General features: G+C 45.6%; 1 protein-coding gene across 2 annotated transcripts in view; it reads left to right on the plus strand.

The window, feature by feature from the left end:
* LOC147450749 (uncharacterized) overlaps positions 1–21,564 on the plus strand; it is a 68,943-nt gene extending 47,379 nt beyond the window's left edge. Inside the window, exons 1-3 of one of the 2 annotated variants that reach the window (XM_086520796.1) lie at positions 17,054–17,227; positions 20,409–20,465; positions 21,314–21,564. In XM_086520796.1, the coding sequence (XP_086376922.1) occupies positions 17,054–17,227; positions 20,409–20,465; positions 21,314–21,322 (240 nt within the window). In that variant the 3' untranslated portion in view covers positions 21,323–21,564. Of the gene's footprint in view, positions 1–17,053; positions 17,228–20,408; positions 20,466–21,313 lie in introns of those variants that run through there. The other variant, XR_015189301.1, reaches the window with a different exon arrangement.
* The last annotated feature ends 1,256 nt before the right edge of the window (positions 21,565–22,820 follow it).

Consider the following 22,820-nt stretch of genomic DNA (forward strand, 5'->3'; position numbering starts at 1 on the left):
TATACAAGCACTTGAACCGAACGTATTACCACGTTCGTTCTAGAATAAGACTTGATGGTTCCCGGAAGCCTCAGCTTCCGATTCCTAGGGCAAAACCCTATTCCAAGGAACTTCCGTTCCTTTTTCCAATTCCTCGAGAATCAAGGTTCTCGCCTCTGGATCTCACCTTCCAGACTCAGGGCGTGACATCCCTGCAACTCTTTTCCAACTCTCTTTCCAGAGTCCTCTTCCCGCAGAACAACTCTGCTTTCCCGGACACGAAGTTCTTACTTGGGAATCCCAACTTCCGGATCACAACTTGAGAGACTACCTCTCTCCAATCCGTGGATCTACTTCCCAAACTCGGGTACGAAACCCCTGGGCTGATCTGGCTCTAGTTCCTCAGAGCGCTTTTCTCCTGCAGAGGCTCATACCTTCCTCTGCTCCTACTCCCTCACTAAGAAGAAGTACACCTGCAAACAAATACTCAGAGTTCATAACATGAAAATCGTTACCTTCAAAGTCTCGACGCTCGAAACGCAACTCCGTTCTCGAAAAAACAATTCCCCGGAAGAGATCTCTACATAGAAAATCCTCTCTTCCAATCTTACACACAGAAGAGGTGTGTTCTCGGGTTCCTTCTCGTAGATCAGCCCCGTCTACGACGTTTATGGGCTGAAAACAGAGAAAACCAGCAACTTCTCGCGATGGAAACAAGCTCCGTAGGCACTTCTTCGCGAGGGAACTCGCGCACTGGGTCTTGGCGACATCTGGTACACTTGGGGCAGCCATGGGCATCACCGGCAACGTCTTCTTTACGGCTGAAATCTGCAGCAGCATCTCCTCCTTGCAAAGATTGGTCTTCCCCTCTGAGTGAGGGCATGTGATGCTTTTATAGCTCCTAGCCACGGGCACGAATAGCTCCTCGCGTAGAGATCGCGGCCGTTTTTTTTAAAAAAAAATAAAAAAAATAAAAAAAATTCAATATTTTTTTCAATGTTTTTTTTTTGTTCTGCCAAAAAAAGAGAGAGAGAAAACGTTGGCTGATCTGTTGCCTTATTTATCAGATGGCTGCGCACTTATTAAGTGGACGGCCGACGTATTTTAAAAATAGTCTGAACCTGCCCAAAAGCTCAATAAAACCTTATAAGTTAAAAACAATGCTTTCACAACACTTCCCAGGCGTCCCTGGATGCAATCACATGCACAGTTGCAATGCAGACATAGACTTCCTTTCGGGAAAGCATCTGCTTTCCCGAAAAGCAATCCCGCTTTCTCAGAAAGCATCTGTTTTTCCTCAAAGTTTCCTCTGAACCCATCTTCATTCAAGTGCTTGCTTTTCCTTGTGCACAATTCTAACACAGTTCGGAATTTTCTCCTGACTATGGATATTCCCTTTCCGATGCACCCGTCACCCACCTTGTGACGCATCAGGAATACCCATCACCTAGTCCTTTCCTACCGAACTTACGGTACAATCTCCTTCACGATGCTCTATGTCACCCATCCTATGACGCATCAGAGATGTCCGTTCCCGGATGGTCGGATACTTCTTTCCGATGCTCCCTGTCACCCATCCGATGTCACGCATCAGAAGTACCCGTTCCTGGTGGCCTTACAGATGTCCGTTCCCGGATGGTCGGATACTTCTTTCCGATGCTCCCTGTCACCCATCCGATGTGACGCATCAGAAGTACCCGTTCCTGGTGGCCTTACAGATATTCCCGTTCTCAGTGTTCCCGTCATTACTTTAAATGACGCACTAGGAATACTCTGTACTCGGATGTCTCCAGTGAGAAAAGCCCTCACTTAAAATTCCAATAATTCTTTTAGAATTATTTTTTCTTGGTGTTCCAAGCGAGAAAACCCTCTCACTTATAAATCCAATAATTCATTTAGAATTATTTTTCTGTAAGATAAAGCCAATTTAGCAACATCCCTCTCACTTATAAACAGTTGTCCTCAACTGTAGAGATCCAACTAAACTGTCGGGGAGAAACCGGAAAGATTCCAAATGTTGCTCAATGGTGAGTTGAGCTAGTGCTTTCTCAAAAGAGAACTTAAAAAGTAAATTAAACAAAAATTCAATAATTCAATACTTACCTTACCGGTTCATGTCTTTCCTCTAGGACCTCGAGGATATCCTTCACCTTTCATTAAAGTTACGAGCCATGTAAGAACTCGTCATTCGCCTCTTTCCAACAGATTGGAAGTTTCCTCATCCGAGAATCTGTTAACTCAATTCCACCTTTTGAATTCAGAGAAGAATAAACCTCGTAGAAATCAATCTAGGTCTATGTCCTTGCGCATAACCTTGCGCTAGTAGTCCTGAGGGTATTAAACCTCTTGTGTCCTCCCGCAGAGGGCATGTCGAGAGCATTAAGCTCATGTGAATCTTCCTATGGCAGAACAAGTGTGTCATCTTACCAAAGTAAGTTCTTATTCCGGGCCTTTGCTTTGGGTAGGCCAATTGTTTTGATCCAAAGTTTCCTTATCTAAGACTCTGTTAACTTGATTCTGTCTTCTCAAATTCGAGAAGAATAATCTTCCTAGAAATCAATCTAGGTATTTGTCCTTGCGCATAATCCTACGTTGTTAGTCCAGAGGGTATTAAACCTCTTGTGTCCCCCCACATAGGGAATGCCCAAGTCAAAAAGCATTAAGTTCGATGTCTTTCTTCCACAATTTGCGATCACCTTAAAGAAGGTTCTTGTTCTAGGTTGTCGCTCAACGTAGGCGAACGGTTCCAATCCGAAGATTCCTTGTGCACGACAGCACTTCCTTCCAATCGTTTCCTCCTGCGAGTTATTACCACCAGCAGTGATTTCCCGACGCCCATTAGTGTCTCTTCCTTACAAAATCATAAAAAATGATTCACCTTGCGAGCATCAATGACGATTTGCAAAATCTCAGGCAGATAGGATTCTAGCCATAGTATTTTCTGAACGTACGTTCAAACCCGGTTCACAATAGAGCGAACCCTCTTTGAATCTCAGGGATGTTCTCCCATATGTAATTCTTACCATTTTGAAACGGTTGGCGAACTATATTCTTACGAACATAATAGTTTGAATTTATTCCAGTAGCATGTAAATGCTACTTTACCTGCTCATGGAGAAACATATATCGCAACCAAAAGTTGCTATTGTAATGGTAAAGGCACATAGTGTACTCAATGATCAACGACCATCGAAAAACCTCTTCTCCGTAGACAAACTCAAATTCCTTCTACCAAACATCTCAAATAGAGATTCTTGTGTCGGAATATTCTTGCGCACAAAAAGGCGCTCAAGAGAGTATAACAAACTCTCGTCCAGTTCCTTGGCATAGGTCTGCATCTTCGTGTGTTATCCATGTACTAAAAAATATACATAATTCTTAAGCTGTGTTAAAGTTTCGGTGAACCTGGGAAATTACCTTCCCTTCGTAAGATCCTTAGAGCGAAGACGCTCAACTTGACGATTCCTTGGCTCGATCTTAGAGCAAAACCCGCTCATAAATAATCTAGGATTTTAATTCTTGGATTCCTCAAGCACAGGCCGTAGTCGTCGCTTGTTCCTTCCCTCCTAAAAAGAGTGTTCATTCACTTGTGCAAAAAGCACTACCATATCTTCCCTTACCGTGTAGGGGGTGTGGGCTTAAAGAGTACTCAAGCTTCATGAAAGCTTTTCTGTGCTTGAAAGCTCAGAATGGTTCCTTCATAATTTCCTACCCGCAGTAGCAGGTAATCTGTTCGAGAATTACCGGATACCAGATCAATTATGGACCTTTCGGATGGTTAAGCAAAGCAGTTCATCGTATAAAACAATGTTCTGACTCAACCTTACTCTCATAAGCACTCAAGAGTGATCAGTCTTGGCTAGACTTATGCAATCCTCGTGCGAAAAGAAAACGCGCTTTGTAACTTCCTCAAAGACGTAACTTTGATCAGACCTGCCCTCTCACTTGAAGTTTGAGGGTGTTCTATTCAAAAAACTCAGGAGTTAGATAAAATTCCCTTACTCCAAACTTTCTCCGGATAGCAACGTATCCTTCGAGGAGAGGTAACAAAAATTCATTGTTTCTGTGTTCAATGGTTCCCGTCCCACTGTGGGGATTAGATACTATGTACACTGAGGTGTACACTTTCAGCTTGTATTGCTGTCTCCACCATCTATTGCAAAGTATTTTGCAGATGGGTTTACAAAATTTGGGCAAAAGTCTTGTTAAATTTGTTCATCTTTCCTTCCTTAGAGAGGATCAAGAATGGAGCTACCTTGGCAAGAGTGAACCACTGCTTGCTTTGACTCGCTCGTGTTCCTATTGGGCAAACCGATCCCAATCTTCTTAGATGCCTTCCTCAAAGTGTAGAGGAAAAAAATTTTGTCCGAAAATTCAGCCTTGAATTGAATCCAAGTCTTGTTGTAAGTTCCTTGCAGAGCTTTGGTATACCACCAAGTACTTGCAATCCCCTTGAGGTGTTTGGTCACATGCCTCACCTTCGACGCTTCTCGGAAATTGCCGTTTGCAAAGGCAACTTCAGACTGTCGAATGAAAGCAGTAGCTTTCAGGACATCTTCCCTTCCGTCAAAAGTATCAAACTTGACTGGTCACTAGAGTGTTCCTAGGTCTAGAGACCTTCTTCATATCCTTCCTGAAATGACGAGATTTCATGGCTATAGTTCTGGATTGACGTTCATGGATATTTTTTGGATTCTGAAGGATCTCGAGCATTCCGCTCCTTGGATTCTCTAGGTTCTTGAGCATCATGCTCTTGTCGCCTTCTCAGAGAATCCCAAGTCTTGTGTCGACTTCTTGCAGAGAGAAATTTTTTTTCCAACTCTGCGAGCTTTTCCTGCAGGACTTAGGTTTCTTCTCTCTTGGCTTGTCATGGCTTCTTCCCGTATCTTCCCAGAGTCGTCCTCCTTTACAAAGAAAGATAGGAGACCATGCTTTGATACCACTGTCACAAACGGGAGCGTATAACAATATAAAATACATTCGGATAAATAGGATTTATCACTTATTACTGAAGCCAGAGGATATAGAGAGAAATAAATAGAGAGAGAGATACAGAGTGAGAAGATCGACACAGTACTGGGGACCAGAAGATGGGTTGGTCCCCCCCCGTAATAGTATCTTTATTACTGAGGAGAAGTCTATACAAGCACTTGAACCGAATGTATTACCACGTTCGTTCTAGAATAAGACTTGATGGTTCCCGGAAGCCTCAGCTTCCGATTCCTAGGGCAAAATCCTATTCCAAGGAACTTCCGTTCCTTTTTCCAATTCCTCGAGAATCAAGGTTCTCGCCTCTGGATCTCACCTTCCAGACTCAGGGCATGACATCCCTGCAACTCTTTTCCAACTCTCTTTCCAGAGTCCTCTTCCCGTAGAACAACTCTGCTTTCCCGGACACGAAGTCCTTACTTGGGAATCCCAACTTCCGGATCACAACTTGAGAGACTACCTCTCTCCGATCCGTGGATCTACTTCCCAAACTCGGGTACGAAACCCCTGGGCTGATCTGGCTCTAGTTCCTCAGAGCGCTTTTCTCCTGCAGAGGCTCATACCTTCCTCTGCTCCTACTCCCTCACTAAGAAGAAGTACACCTGCAAACAAATACTCAGAGTTCATAACATGAAAATCGTTACCTTCAAAGTCTCGACGCTCGAAACGCAACTCCGTTCTCGAAAAAACAATTCCTCGGAAGAGATCTCTACATAGAAAATCCTCTCTTCCAATCTTACACACAGAAGAGGTGTGTTCTCGGGTTCCTTCTCGTAGATCAGCCCCGTCTACGACGTTTATGGGCTGAAAACAGAGAAAACCAACAACTTCTCGCGATGGAAACACGCTCCGTAGGCACTTCTTCGCGAGGGAACTCGCGCACTGGGTCTTGGCGACATCTGGTACACTTGGGGCAGCCATGGGCATCACCGGCAACGTCTTCTTTACGGCTGAAATCTGCAGCAGCATCTCCTCCTTGCAAAGATTGGTCTTCCCCTCTGAGTGAGGCCATGTGATGCTTTTATAGCTCCTAGCCACGGGCACGAATAGCTCCTCGCGTAGAGATCGCGGCCGTTTTTTTTAAAAAAAAAAAATAAAAAATAAAAAATTTCAATATTTTTTTCAATGTTTTTTTTTTGTTCTGCCAAAAAAAGAGAGAAAGAAAACGCTGGCTGATCTGTTGCCTTATTTATCAGATGGCTGCCCACTTATTAAGTGGGCGGTCGGCGTATTTTAAAAATAGTCTGAACCTGCCCAAAAACTCAATAAAACCTTATAAGTTAAAAACAATGCTTTCACAACACTTCCCAAGCGTCCCTGGATGCAATCACATGCACAGTTGCAATGCAGACATAGACTTCCTCGCGGGAAAGCATCTGCGTTCCCGAAAAGGAATCCCGCTTTCTTAGAAAGCATCTGTTCTTCCTCAAAGTTTCCTCTGAACCCATCTTCATTTAAGTGCTTGCTTTTCCTTGTGCACAATTCTAAAACAGTTCGGAATTTCCTCCCGACTATGGATATTCCCTTTCCGATGCACCCGTCACCCACCTTGTGACGCATCAGGAATACCCATCACCTAGTCCTTTCCTACCGAACTTACGGTACAATCTCCTTCACGATGCTCTATGTCACCCATCCTATGACGCATCAGAGATGTCCGTCCCGGATGGTCGGATACTTCTTTCCGATGCTCCCTGTCACCCATCCGATGTGACGCATCAGAAGTACCTGTTCTTGTTAGCCTTACAGATATTCCCGTTCTCAGTGTTCCCGTCATTACTTTAAATGACGCACTAGGAATACTCTGTACTCGGATGTCTCCAGTGAGAAAAGCCCTCACTTAAAATTCCAATAATTCATTTAGAATTATTTTTTCTTGGTGTTCCAAGCGAGAAAACCCTCTCACTTATAAATCCAATAATTCATTTAGAATTATTTTTCTGTAAGATAAAGCCAATTTAGCAACACGAGGAGCAAGGACCACCTCGTCCGTCGACTCGCCCTTTGAATCGGCCCATTTTGTGCTACAGATGCGGGGAATATGGGCATTATCAAAGCAAATGCCTCCTGCCAGAAGGGTCCTCTCCCTGCCGTCATTGCCCTGAGATGAAGGATCACTAGAGTAAAGATTGCCCTAAACTTCGTGCATCCACTACTACGAACCCAAGTCAAAGCCAAAATGAGTTTACCTTCCCCAACCTCAATTTGATAGCAGTGAGTCCCCCTCTTCAACCACCCCCTTCCGCCCATGTGGTTACCACTCAAGAGAAGTTGCAATTCGTAACCCAAGCTCAATTTGATAGCAGTGGGTCCCCCTCTTCAACCTCCCCCTTCCGCCCATGTGGTTACCACTCAAGAGAAGTTGCAGTTGGTAGAGGAGCCAGCGAGCGTCCTCACCCAGGCCCAGAGAGCGGCTCTCGGTCTTAGCATTCCAGTGAGTTCAACTCCCCCAGACATTCACACCCCAGTGGATACCCTGCCTTCAGCTGTTAACAAGCCATCCCCCAGTGCCATGAAAGAATCCAAATCTTTGCTCTCCGATATTGATGAAGCTTTCTTGGAAGCAGTTTCCGATCTACAAAAGATCAAGGCACCAGAGAAACCACTAGAAAAGCTTACAGCAAAGACAATCTTGAAGAAAACCTTCCAACAAGTGTCCCTCTATGACATGCTGAGGCTTGAGGCTAGATGCAAGTTTTAGGAGTGACACCCTTGGTGTTATTCAATCACTTTACCCCGGAACAAGTCCTAGTGGTGGGCACCTCCCAGTGCGACCATCAAAGTCCTATATGATATCCAATCTCGCTGCTCCCCTGACAAATTATAGAAGCCCTCGCCTGACAATGTCTGTCTTGGGGCAGCAATTTTCGGTGGATCTGGCATCAATATGATGCCTGAGTTCACTATGATGGTTTTAGGCTTGCAACCTACTCAACATGCCAGAGTTCACTATGATGGTTTTAGGCCTGCAGCCTACTCAACATGCCTGAGTTCACTATGATGGTTTTAGGCCTGCAGCCTACTCAACATGCCCCCTTCATAGTAACATTGGCCGACCAGAGAACAGTATACCCCGTGGGCATAGTGGAAAAGGTGCCTCTGCAGGTACAATATTTCACTTTTAGTTTGGATTTTGTTGTGATTCGTCTTCCACAGGTGGAGGGCGGATTTCCCTTGCTCATCGGTAGACCATGGCTGAGACACACTAAAGCACTTCATGATTGGGGAAACGACGCCATGTGGATACATACTGCTGGCTCTCCGATGCAACCCATCCGCCTAGGAGGCATGGATTCCATCGTGCAGCATAGTTCTTTGTCCCTAGCAACCAGTCTTGATTTGGAACAGCCTACTCCACCTGACGAGTCAGACGAGGATCTGTTGGAGTGGTTGGATGCTACCAAGTCTATGCCTTGCTATGGAGTCTCTATTCACTCTTTGCCTGAAGGTACACCCTTTTCAAATGTTTCCATAGTTACTAAACTTAGTGAGCCACCTGAGCCTTTGAAGAAGCATAGAAGCAAGAAGAAATCTCCTCTACAGGAGTTCACTCCCCCTTAAACATCAACCCCTTTGGTGTCTCCTCCTCCTTCGACCAAAACAAATCTCTCCTCTGTGTCTAGCAAACTCCCTTCTCAGAGCCCGTCCTGCAAGATGAATTCCAAGATCATGATAGTTGTCTTGCTCATGATAGCTGTCTCCTCCTTACTTGTACCTATCTACCCTTATCCCCTCGACCTTACCCACACTCACAATGCCCACATCCTTAGGGTTCACAGTTGTGGCAAAGAGACCATCAAGAGCGCCGAACATTTTTGTTCCCATCATCTACAAGAGTCACCAAAAGAATAGAGAGTAGACACTAATGCTGTCCCTTGCTGCTGTAGGCTCCTGGCGGCAGGCCCTCCTCCATTGGTGTCGGCTCCTACAGAATCCTCCCTTGGTGCCGGCTCCTGCATTTTGTTGTTCAGCAGCTGAAATTGTCGCTTTCCACAGGCACAAGCATGATGATCGCCTGTGCGGTAGGGCGGTGTCGCCTTGGCATATCTTTTCTCATATTGACTTTGGGTTGCAATCAGTAACGGGAAGCGATGGTGAAGCTTAGTATAACTCAATGCTGAAGCTCAATATAACTCACCGGCCGCTTCTAAAGCAGACGGTATTGCATGCAGATTGTAGCAAGAAGCTTAAACGGTAACTGCAGGCTGGTGGAGGAGAGCAGCTGCATGTGAGCTCCATCATCCCCCGCCACTCCTCGTCCCCCTACTCACCCTCGTCCCCTTGCCCAGCTCTCGCCCTATTCACCCCACCCCCTCCCTGCCCTCGCCCCCTACCCATCCCTCTTGCACTCGCCCCTACCCACCCCCTCACCTTCCCCTCGCCCCTAACCGGCCCCCCTCACCCCTACTCACCCCCTCCCTTCCCTTGCCCCTACCCTTCCCCTCACATTCCCTCGCCCCTACCTAGCCCCCCTCGTCCCTACCCTCCCTCACACATTCCCTCGCCCCTACCCAGCCCCTCTCGCCCCTAACCAGCCCCCCTTGCCCCTACCCTCCCCCTCACATTCCCTCGCCCCTACCCAGCCCCCCTCGCCCCTACCCTCCCCCTCAATTTCCCTCGCCGCTACCCACCCCCTCCCTTCCCCTCGCCCCTAACCACCCCCCCTCGGCCCTACCCACCGCTTCACATTCCCTCGCCCCTACCCAGCCCTTCTCGCCCCTACCCAGCCACCCCTCGCCCCTACCCACCCCCTCGCCCCTATCTAGACCCCCTCGCCCCTACCCACCCAGTCTATCCCTCGCCCCTACCCTTTCCCCCTCTCGCCCCTATCTAGTTTCCCCTGTCCCCTCTCAGCCTCAACAGTTTTTCCCCCACCCCACATTTCAGCCCACTAGCATGTGGCTATCGAGCATTCATCTGGTGGCCATCTTGTTGCTATGAACGCTTTTCGTTCTGCCATCATGATAGAGCTTAACCATATTTGCGGTGTTACTCCACCTTATGGTCATCCCTCGAGTAACACCTTATGGTCATTCCCCTTTTCGAAAACAATGTTGTGCAAAAAGTGTTGCAAGGTTCATCTACGAGTATGGACCAGGTCATTTTCATCTCACTATGGTTAGGGACGATAAAGATGTGCTGGATCCAAACTCAGCATATCTCTTTGCAGTGGAGCCTCATTCTATTTTGCTAATTGGGATTCTTCGACTATGCAATCATACTGGGTTCTTGCCTATTCAAAGGCTTAAGGCGTTTGCAAGCAGTGCAGTGTTTTTAACTCCACTTTTTGAGGCATGTAAGGTCATGGTTGGGCCTAACCCTACTTCACGAAAGATATACGGGTGTAGTACATAGTGGTTTTTTTTTCACAGTTTTTTCAGTATTCCTCTCAGCGGGACGGTGAGCGGTCTTGTGGCGGGCAACCTGTAGCAGGCTACAGGTCACTTTCACAAGACACACAGTTAGTACAGTTGGTCTAGGCTGGTTCACACTGGACGGATTCTCTGGGCTGGGCAATGACACGTGGCAGCAGAGATACGGACTGGTCTAGTGGACATCGTGGCCAGGTCACCACATGGTTGACATTTATGAGCCGTTGGTGGCTCTTTATGGTGGTACATATGAGTAGTAGCGGTTGGTCATCGGGATTATCTTCTTCACCTCTGGTCCAGCGACGTAGTCGACGAGAGTGAGTCAATACACAGAGCACTTATTCACCATCCCTGCACATCTGAGCCTCGACACCCCATTGTACCTGAGAGTCTTGGGCTGGAGCTGAGTGTGCTGCCACGCCAGAGTCTGTATCAGTTCTTTGAGATAGTCGAGTCATTTGTTGTGGTCTACTGTTGCTGTTGTGTCTCTGTGAGCTCAATTGTTGTCTATTGTTTCTTGTTTTCAGTCTGTTTTGAGTGAGATTGTCACGCACATTGCACTGAGGAGCACCCACTGTAGAGAGCACGACACACTATCTGCGCTACAAACGAAGGCCGAATGGAAAAGCTGAGCAGACTTCACACTGGACGGATTCTCTGGGCTGGGCAATGACACGTGGCAGCAGAGATACGGACTGGTCTAGTGGACATCGTGGCCAGGTCACCACATGGTTGACATTTATGAGCCGTTGGTGGCTCTTTATGGTGGTACATATGAGTAGTAGCGGTTGGTCATCGGGATTATCTTCTTCACCTCTGGTCCAGCGACGTAGTCGACGAGAGTGAGTCAATACACAGAGCACTTATTCACCATCCCTGCACATCTGAGCCTCGACACCCCATTGTACCTGAGAGTCTTGGGCTGGAGCTGAGTGTGCTGCCACGCCAGAGTCTGTATCAGTTCTTTGAGATAGTCGAGTCATTTGTTGTGGTCTACTGTTGCTGTTGTGTCTCTGTGAGCTCAATTGTTGTCTATTGTTTCTTGTTTTCAGTCTGTTTTGAGTGAGATTGTCACGCACATTGCACTGAGGAGCACCCACTGTAGAGAGCACGACACACTATCTGCGCTACAAACGAAGGCCGAATGGAAAAGCTGAGCAGACTAAGCTCTACGAGCTTTTTGAAGTATTTCTTGACCTATTGACGCTCACCAAAGATCGCAGAAAAAATTTGAGAAAATGAGCAGGCGTGTGCTGACAACCTGCTCTGATACCAATTGTTGGAAATAGGGCCGCAGGGAAATGCACATAGCTTAGGGCAGACAAAGGAAGCTCAAGGCACACAACAGAGAGTAGTATTACTTAGTGTGCAATGAAAAGATAAGATAGCCCTAGAGTGATTGTCGTATGTACAATGCACAAGGAAAAAACCTTTTAGTGAGGGAAAAAATGCCCCAACGGTCTTAAGTGTGTTCACACACATCACTACCACATGTATATGGTAACATCTATCACCCAAATGTTGTAGATTGGCTATCCACGTTTCGTCTTGAGTAATACGTCTTGAGTTCAAGACCTGTTGGTTAGATCTTTGAGGTCTCTTGGGTTTCTTCACAACATTAAAACTTCTCCCCTCATGGGTGTGCGCATGCGTGTGTGAATAAGAAGAGGTAAGTAGAGCCTTTGTATCACCCAAGTGTGGTAGCGCCCTATTGAGTAGGCAACAGTCTTTAGTTCAAGACTCGTCAAAAAGAGATTTGAAGTCTCTCAAGATTGTTCCTATGACGTGAAAATTCTTGTTCTCATGTGAGTATGCCGCTTTGAATAAGCAGAGGAAACTAGAATACCTTTCTCTCACCCAAATGTGGTAGATTTGTTATTTTGGTTTCCTCTTTAGTAACTGAACTTGAGTTCAAAACTCGTTGGATAGATCTTTAAGGTCTCTTGGGATTGCTCCTATGACATTAAAACTTCTCTTCTCATGGGTGTGTAGGTGTGAGAAAGAAGAGAGAATTGAAATAACCTTCCTATCACCAAAGTGTGGTAAATTGCTTATCCTAGTTCCCTCTCAAGTAATAGGACTTGTGTTCAAGACTCGTCGCATAGATCTTTGTTTTGAGGTCTCGTGGGATGTTTCCAATGACATTAAAACCTCCAATGACAGAGAGGGTGATAGAGGTGCCCAGCTGGCAGGGACGTGGATCCCATTGTTGTTATATGCTGATGATATTGTCTTGATCTCTGACTCACCAGAGGGTATGCAGCGACAGTTGGATGCATTACACAGTTTTGCAGAGGATAGTGGATTGTCTGTAAACCTTGGTAAAACCAAGGTCATGGTGTTTAACACCACACCGCAGTGGATCAGGAGATCGGCACCGACCTTCACGTATGGTCAAGAGATTGTGGAGTATACAGATGCATACACTTACCTTGGGATAGTCTTCACTGGGCCGAGGTTTTCTTTGGGGAGAGCAGCAAAGACTAGACTGACCAGAGCTTATGCGGCCTTGGGAGGCTTGGAGAGGATGTGTTCGCAGGTTCAGTTCCAGGAACCTCGGACAAAGTTATGGCTCTTTGATACTTTAGTAGCCTCAGCTATGATGTATGGGGTACAGGTATGGGGACCTTCTGTAGGCCAGGATGGTTGGAGACGTATGGAGAGGCCCTTGGTATCTATGATCTCCCGATTGATTAGAGCCAAGGCCTCCGTACCTCACGCGATCATTCGAGCAGAGCTAGCTGCCCCCCCCATGGAGATTGAGGCGCTTACCAGATCAGTGTCCTTTGTGCACAGCCTATGGGATACTACTAGAGACAGATATGCTAGATTGGCCCTTGAGTCTTCCAGATAGTTAGCTCTACAGGGGGACACTTCATGCTGGTATGCACAGATGACTTCATGGTTTCAGACGCATGGCTTCACCATGGACAGGTTGCCCCCTTTCCAGTATTCTCTTCAGGCACCCTCGCTGTCTCTTACACGGGTGGAGATCACTAGACTCATTCGTCAGGACCTGATCCAGCTCGACACCAGGAGGACATGGATAGAGCCGCCTCAGGAGTTGAGCACGAAGATGGCTTTCTATAGAGAGCATCTTCTCCACCTCACAGGAGATGGGTTTGTGATTCGACCCAGCTACATGGACACACATATGTCTCATGGTTTGCGTTGTGCCATTGGTCAGATACGCACATCCTCACATCAGCTCGAGATTGAGACCGGTAGATTCAGAGGGATACCAGCAGACAGCAGGATATGCCGATTATGCCAGAGAGAGCCAGAGACAGAGTTGCACTACATATGTCATTGCACAGTGTTCTATGAGATACGGGGGCGTTTCCACTGCTTATTCAGAGAGGGTTTTGGTCCTCTATCTAGGGTCATGAGTTATGAGGATCAGAGATGTCTTGGACTATATCTACTTGAGTTACACAGGTATAGAGACACTTTACTGGGGAGAGCTAGAGAGAGGCAGTCCCAGAGACACATTACAGATTTCTTTTCACTAGATATGGGACAGCCAGAGGAGCAGCCACCACTGCAGAGCTCGTCCCACACTCATTCGACCACTACTGGCACTCTCATCGACCGAGCATTGGAGCTACAGAGATACAGACGACCGCGACTGAGGAGAGGAGCTACACAGCATCGACGGAGACTACAACAGAAGATTCGAGCCATACTCTCTCGACATCCAGAGTGCAGATGAGGATGGATCCTCACCATTTCTTCCATCTTTGTTTCACACACTGTTACATCCAGTTTACCGGGTACCTATTGTATCAGCTGCTACACCCACGTAGTTTTAGATTGTAGTAGTAGTAGTAGTATTTTGTTCCACTTCTAGTTCTTTTGTACCCAGACATGGTATTAGATTCACTATTTTGTAACTGATTGGTCTCATAGGTCATTTTGGCCTTTTGAAGACGTTAATATAACATTTCATTTCATTTCATTTATTTCTCTCTCTCTCTCTCTCTCTCTCTCTCTCTCTCTCTCTCTCTCTCTCTCTCTCAGTATGCTTGAGTTCAAGACTTGTCAGATAGATCTTCGAGGTCTCTTGGAAATGTTCCTTGACCTTTAAAATTTCTTCTCCCCTTTTTTTTGGTGGGGGGGTGGGGAGGTAAATAGGAAGAGGAAAACGGATTAACTGTTCAATTACCCAAAGTGTGGTAGATTGGTTATCATGTTTCCCTCAGATAGATTTATCAGATAGGTTTCTCTCCTCTTCTCTTCTTCTCTCTTTCTGTTTGCAACAAAAAGGAGCCAATTTCCACTACATGAATGCCCAGATGGTGATGAGGGCAAGTGCACGATTGAAATACATAGCAAGCCCGGCGGCAAAGTCTTAGAAAGCAAATATAACTAGCCATATGGGCGGAAATTGAAAAAGGATATGAACTGGAAAAGGAAACAGGAAAAAACCTCTCCTAAAGAGAGTTATGTGCCCTATAGCCACCTAAGGAAGAGAGGGGATGACAATTGCCTATGAAAGACATGCACATCCACCAAAAGTTCTCTCTGCTAGTGTACTCCAGAATCCCAAGTTAAACCAAAAGCCACAAAGTAATATCAATGAGAAAGGAACTTGTTGTGGATGGCAGCTGCTCTATGTCAGCCGATCAACTAGTTGGACCATTTGCAACCATTGAAGTGAGGAAGCACAAAAGAGGTGATAGATAAGAAGCATTTGGCATCACCACGAAATCTATTGAGCGAATCCAGAGGAAGAACCATTAGGAACACTAAATTGGAGCTACCAAGGAGGTCTAAGCCACCACTATAGAAGATGGTCCATTTGCTTTTGCTGAAGGTGGTTCTTGTGACGCAAAGCTGGTGAGGCTACATCCATCGAGGAAACTACGGGGAGAGGATGTCCATTTGTAGAATGCTTGATAGAGAGAGTAGAGCTCCAACCCCAACACACCCGTTGTACACAAAAAAAAATGCAAACAAAATCCATACTCACCACCCACACATACCCAAAAGCACGCCTCGAAAGTTACAAACAAACAAAAAGAAAAAGTGCTCGCATGCAACCAAGCTCCACTCACCCACACAATGCACCCACCCACCCACCCATCGACACACATCAAAAGCAAGATTGAAAGTGGTAAAAAACAAAGAACAAAGAGAAAAAGCACCCATCTGGGCCCACACCTAAAACAAAGAAAAAACCAAAGACAAAACAAATCAAGGAGAGAGCCATGGCTTGACACTCAGATTTTGATGAAACTTCCCATTATGGCGTTTCATAAGTTAATGAAACCATTTTGAAACCCGTTTCGTATGAAACATTCATGGATACCATGTCCCTTTGAACTCCCAAATGATGCTGATTCTGAAGGCGAGTACAGGACGGAGATATACAGCTTGCCTGAACACAAAATCCGAGAAACCATATACAACTAGCCACAAGGGAAAAATGGATGAAATGAAAGGCCAGGGGAAAACCCTCTCCTAAAGAGAGTAAAAATTACCTTAACCACCTCGACGACTGCTTTTGAAGAATAGCCACTTCCCAAGAATAAGGGGGTACACAAAACTAAAGCTGCAAAGGAAGGTAATATTGTAGCGAACAGTCCACTTGCTGAAGGTGGCTCCCATAATTTAAAGCAACTAAAGCTAACTCCAAGGCAGTGTATGGGAAAAATCAATTTTACAAACATACAAACTTTACTTTAGGGTAGATTTGAAGAGGAATTTTTAAAAAAATACCGGCATTTTTTGGAATTTAACTCTATTTTCTTAAATTCTCCAAGCGGATTTTCTCCTTCTCCCCCTCCCTTTACCGGATGTTTTGATTTTTCAACCGGTTCAAGGCTAAGCCGAGGCAGAGTTTTCCAGAACACTGCTCCAACGAGATAGTGAAGGAAACTCTAAAAATGTTCAGCATTGGAAATCCTACTAGACATAGTAGAGGGCCATCCCAGCATAGCCTGCCAAAACAAACCAAACACTAAAGAACAACGAAAACAAAGAAAACTAAATTGTTATGGATTCACACGACACCCACCCACACATTATCCAAAAGCAAGTCATGAGAGCACGGATGTCAAAAGACAAAAAAAATAAGGCATGCAAAGACCAAGCTTTACTGCCATTAGGCTTAGCTCCCACTCCTTTTGATGCGAGACAGGGCGTTTAGGCAATGGACAAGAGTTCCAAGTTCCCATTGACTATGCGCATTACACTCATTGCAATTTCGAGAGTAAAGAGTACCACACACTAGTAGAGTGCTCAGCTTTTGCTCGTATCTGAACTTGCGCCCCTCGCATTTCAGCCATGACCTACACCTACATACTTTCCCCTCATATATCAGCCATGACCTACGCGTACATACTTTCCTCTCCCAGCCACGGTGTGAGCTTTGCATTGCGATTCTGATCTCACCGAGATCCTTGACAATCACTTGTACATAACATGTATCTTTGGTCCCATAGGTCATATTTGACCTTTGATATCTATCAGTCTCTCTCTCTTGCTCGCTCAAATTGAAAACTCGCTTTCTTGCTTGCTTTTTGTCTTTGGTGGCAGCAAGCCTCGACGCAACCAATGCGGCTTAGGGATGAAGGCTGAGAGCTGAAAGCCGCCGAGGGGCTGGAGTCAACTGAGAGACAAGGCCGCGTTTGTAACCGTAGGGAAAAAGGGATGGAACTGCCTGGCCAAGGCTGTAGCGAGGGTGGTGGCAACCGTGGCAGCTAACAACAATGGCAAGCTGTCACAGCAGCAGTAGCAGGAGCAATTTCCGTCTTGTCAAGGCAAAACAACACAAGACTTGGTGCTACCTCCAAGCATACAATGCGAGGTGGACAGACCAAGAGATGGGCAAATCTACAGGTCACCATGGCGACACCGCGTGCACTGTGCGTGAGCAAAGACGGGTGACGGGTGGGAGGATTGTGGACATGTTAGGGTTTGGGACATCTTGATCGGTAGCATCCTGATCGGCAGGATTTAGGAGAGGTTTTTCTACTCTTGACCATATCTTGAGAGGAGGGCAGATCCCATGGGAGACGGATCTATTGTAGCTATGTGGACTTCTGTAAAGCCTTTGACATAGTAGCCAGAGCTAGATTGATGCGCATATTATAGGAGATGGGATTACCCACAGAGCTCATTTGGGGGATAATGGCATTGTACAGATTAATAGTAGGGTAGGGTATGTACGCACCTCTGAGGGTCTATCTACACTGGTTCACTCCACTATTGGGGTGAAGCAGGGATGCCCGCTCTCTCCTACTCTATTTGGTATGTATGTGGATGAGGTTTTTGACTACATCGAGAGAGACGGTGATAGAGGTGCACTGCTAGCAGGGACATGGATTCCGCTATTGTTATATGCTGATGGTATTGTGTTGATCTCCGACTCTCCGGAGGGGACGCAACGACACTTGGATGCTTTGCATACGTTTGCCCATGAAAGTGGTTTGTCTGTCAACCTTGGTAAAACTAAGGTCATGCTATTTAATACCACCCCACAGTGGATCAGGAGGTCAGCGCTCGCATTCACATACGGCCAGGAGACAGTGGAGTATACAGATGCTTACACTTACCTTAGAGTGGCTTTTAGTGGACCAGCATTTTCATTGAGGAGAACAACAGAGACTATAGCCCATGCGGCATTGGGTAGATTGGAGAGGATGTGTTCACAGGTTCAGTTTCAGGAGCCTCGGACGAAGCTTTGGCTCTTTGATACTCTGGTGGCTTTTGCATTGCTCTATGGAGCTGAGATATGGGGGCCTTCATTGGTTGCGCTGATGGATGGGGGAACATGGAGAAGCCTCTGGTCTCTATGATCTCGCGGGTCATTAGAGCCAAGGCTTCAGTACCATGTGCCATTATCTGAGCAGAGCTAGGCACTCACCAGATCTGTCTCCTTCAAGACACCGCATGTGAGAACTTCCTAGAGACAGATACGCCCGCCTTGCACTTACGTCCTCTTGACAGTTAGCCATGTAGGGAGATAAAACATGTTGGTATGGGGAGATGACATCATGGTTTCAGGCGCATGGGTTCAGCAATAGACAGATTGCCCCCTTCCAGTACTCACTGGATGCACCCTCTCTAACTCTTACACAGTCCAAGATCACCGGGCTCATTCGCCAGGACCTGACTCAGTTAGACACCAGGAGGACATGGATACAGCCAACACAGGAGTTGGGCACGATGATGGCTTTCTATAGAGAGCATCTTCTCAAGCTTACGGAGGACGGTTTTGTGACAAGGCCCAGATACATGGACACCCACTTGTCTCATGAGATACGATGTGCTATTGGCCAAATAGGCACATCTTCACACCAGCTGCGGATCGAGACTCGGAGATACAATAGAGTACCAGCAAAGGCCAGGACATGCCCCCTGTGTGACATGGAGCCTGAGACAGAGGTACACTACACATGCCACTGCCCCGTCTACTACGAGATACGAGGCCGCTTCCACTGCTTGTTTTGAGATGGCTTTGGACCACTCTCCAAAGTCATGAGGTACGAGGATCAGAGATGCCTGGGTTTGTTTCTGCTCGAGTTACGCAGACACAGACAGAGCCTGATGAGAGGAGAGGCTAGCCAGTCTCAGAGACACATCACAGACTTCTTTAGAGTAGACACTGGACACCCGGAGGAGCTACTACCACAACAGAGCTTGTCGCCTCACACCAGAGGGACACTGATCGGCTGAGCGACTAAACTGGGGAGATCCAAACGCCCACGACTGCGGAGGACTACACAGCATCGATGGAGGCTACATCAGAGGATTCAGATCACTTTGGCTTGACATGCACGACGCCCGGTCAGACTGCTGGCCATGGAGGAGATCGATGAGATCCACCAGTGACTGATGCTGGATCTCGTGTGATTTCACTATCCCAGCTAGCTGCTTAGTTCATACCTACCAGTTTAGGATTCCATAGTATTTTTATTTTGTCATTTTGTTACTCTGACTTTGTATCAGATCCACCACATTGTAACGTTTTGGTCTCATAGGTCACTTTGGCCTTTTGAAGACGTTAATATAACATTTCATTTCATTTCATTCTCTCTCTTTTGGTGGAAAGATCACCTCTATAAATCAGAGTACAATAGAACCTTGGAGATGCTAGAAATAGTCTATCTCGCAGTATGTACATGGCTGAAAAAAAACGAAAGGTGGATATAGAAGAATGCAACTCCTCAAGGTGGGGTATGAGAGAAGTGTAAGACCACTGTGGTGGGGAGTAATGCCACTGAAATGTGACCTCTGAAAAAACTGAAAAACATTTAGGAGTGATCCCAACGTCTAAGTAAATAAAGCCTGTGCTCCCCAGCTGCCTTCGAGGAACCCACTGCTGAATCCCACTGGCTGCGTAGAGTGTGGATAATATTCACCCAAATGTCTGCAGGATGTCCAGAGTAGAGGACTGTGCAGCACTGAGAACGTGACGGCTACAAGAACGTTCCACAATGTAATGGTAACTAGCATGCAGAACACCTCGTCTTAGAACCCAGGAGCATCATGCTGCGCATCCCTCTGGGTATCATCCTTAAGGTACCCATGAGATACCCTGAGGCTGTCAGCATAAAAACCGGATCCGTGGCAGCACCCTCAAAAAAAAATGATTGCGAGGGCAATGCATCAACCATTAGCAGGAATTCAATTGGGAATGTCTTAGAAACAGTTTTTATGGAGCATCACTTACGATGTTTCTTTGACCATCTTTAGCCAGGGCAAGAGGAAACAAAGAAAGCTCAGTCCGAACTATTTGATAAAGAAAGAAGCGTGCTTTATCAATTTCACCCAAGCAGGAGACATTTGATCAAGTTGAGCTCACGTCTCCTTAACTGAATATAGCACTGATTTGATAGCCAATTGGGCACACGGGGAAAGAATGACTGGTTTCAGTTGTTGCTTTCATGGCCAATCTGCTTCTTTTAGGAATTGAGTGTGTTTCAGCAGGCAATGTGAACTCTCTTTTCTGTTATTTGCAGATGGTTGTATTTTCTGAGCAGTATGTTTCTCTCTGCTTTTATGCAAGGATATGAAAGTTTCATGCATAGCCAATTCTGAGTAATCTCTTCTTCTTTGCAGGTGTCTTCCTTGGTTGTGGAGTTTTGCAGTGCCTCTTTCTTTGTACACTGCTTGGTGGTGAGTATATAGTCCTTGGAAGGAAGATACATGGTGAAGAGTTCATAGTCACTTCAAAAGGAGTGGCATCTGCATTGCCATTCGTGATTCGAAATATAAAATAGAACCATTGCATTTGCTTTGCCTTCTGGGTTGTGAGAACATGGACCTTGGCAACACAGCTGGTCTCCTTTGTAACCCTGGTTGCATGGGTTCCTGAGTACCCCCGCCTCGAGATCCACACAGCGATCCTCTTTTGACCATGTGTTTCTTAGCATCAGCTTGTGGATCTAGCGAAGAAGTTGGGGTTTGTTGTGTTGGAAGAATGTTGTTGAGTTGATGTGTAGTTAATAATTGAATTTGATCACTGTTGTATCCAGGCTGGCTGTGCTTTTGGAGGAAAATGATTTTTAAGCTTGCAATTTCGTTGTCAAGTCGGACTAGTGTCTTGCAGCCTTTAATATTATTATAGGCCATAGATTTGTGCTGTGGACAGCCAGAAGTTTCTGTTAGCTACCGATGGTTGATGATAGAGGGCCTTCTTTTGCCCTTGCATATCGTAGATGGCACTTATCACACTTGCACTCCTATTTACAGTGGCAACTTGGCAACAAGGTATCCTAGAGGGATCAAGGAAAGTAGCCCGTGCTCCTCTGGCAAATCATCACACCCCTGACATTGAGGTATAGAGCACAGCTCCTACGAGGTTCTTTACAATCGGAGATTGACACCACGGTGCAGCAGCCGATTGAGGAGATCAGGCTTTGATATATCACTTGCTGGCGCTGTGCTTCGCCTGTGTTCACATGTCAGCTTTTTTACCTTAAATCTTTTTTTCTTTTTGATGAGGTATTATTCTGGTTTTGCAGATCATTTAGGTGTTTTGCAGACGAGATAGCAAGATCAGGAAGAGTCTTTGGATGTGCAGAGGGTATTGCGAAAGCATCTCTTTTACACATGCATTAGGGTACCCAAAAAGCTACACAGATCCTAAATTTTGTTTCTTTTATACACTTGTAAATACCTCTTGTTCTGCTCTCATGTTTAAAGTCCCAATCAAATGTCTTTCTTACAATGCTAGAGGCCTTTGTGATTCACATAAATGAAGTTTGTTTTGGCATTATGTGAATATTATACACCCACATGTCTGCATTTAGGAGCATACTTAGCATGTTTTGACTGGCCAGATTGGTCATTTTGCTGGTTACAATATTTTCTATGCTGGTGAGCATGACTTTTTTGGAATAACAATGTTAACATGATTTATAGCCAATCATGGAGCATAATGATGATGCAAGCCATTGACTGGTAGTCCAATGTTGTCTCTATGGCCGAATTTTTGAATTTGTCACTATATATGCGCCTCATAGCTTGACACAACGTTCACAACTATGGTGAGAGCTTCTACATCACCTTTGGCTGCAAAATGCTCTTCCAACAAAGACCTGCTTTTGGCTATCTTCATTTTCTCCCTCCTATTTTTCTCACTTACGATGCGTTCACGTGAAGGATAGTTACAAGTAACATCTTACACAACTATTCCAAAATTGGCATATTTACAGAAGGCCTTGCATAGTTTGCATATAAGACAAATAATTTGTGCACATGTGATCATGCATGAGGCACAATTATTTCAAAAAGTAATTGATAACTATGCATCGCGTGCCCATTGCCTCATCTGGTCGACAAACGTTCCATCTCAATTGAATCAAGGTGTGATGGGTGAAGGAATGCTGATTCCCATGCTTCAACCCTCGTCCCCCACTTCCCAAGGACATCATGTATTAGCATGTATCCTACGACCTTTGTACAAATCTTTATCCTTCGTGTATGCTTTTAGTGAGGTTTCAAACCTATGGCTTTGGAGAACTCATTATTCACTTTGTCCCCATGTTCGACTTCTGTAGGTGATATGCTTATTTGAAAAGTTTGTCAAGGGATTTAGGGTTGCTCAATATTTAGAAGAGAAATTTTCACTGCTTGTTGAAATCAGTGAAAGCTTAGTTGGAACCCAGTGAAAAAGTGGGGAGCATCCCACGACAAATGTTTGAACATTCCTACTTGCATCAACCCAGCAGCTTTGCTTTGGTTGCTTCCAAGCAATGCTTTTCATTCTTATGCATTCATTGTCTTTTATATGCCCCCAGTTGCATAAATGCAATACTTCGGCAAACCAAACTTCATACTTGTTTTTAACCTAGAAAATCAAACCAAACTAGAAGATAATTAGACAAAAGGCATCATTTTGATTACTCCCATAGCTTTGTAAAAAAGCTTCCGATGTCCAACAACATCAAACATGTACATATGGTGTAATGTTGTGGTTTTCCCTTGGATATGAGCAACTACCCTACATTTGGGATTTACAGTTGCAAT

The sequence above is a fragment of the Adiantum capillus-veneris genome, chromosome 9 (genome assembly GCF_014529385.1).
Source record: "Adiantum capillus-veneris isolate H3 chromosome 9, ASM1452938v2, whole genome shotgun sequence".
NCBI classification, from domain to species: Eukaryota; Viridiplantae; Streptophyta; class Polypodiopsida; order Polypodiales; family Pteridaceae; genus Adiantum; species Adiantum capillus-veneris.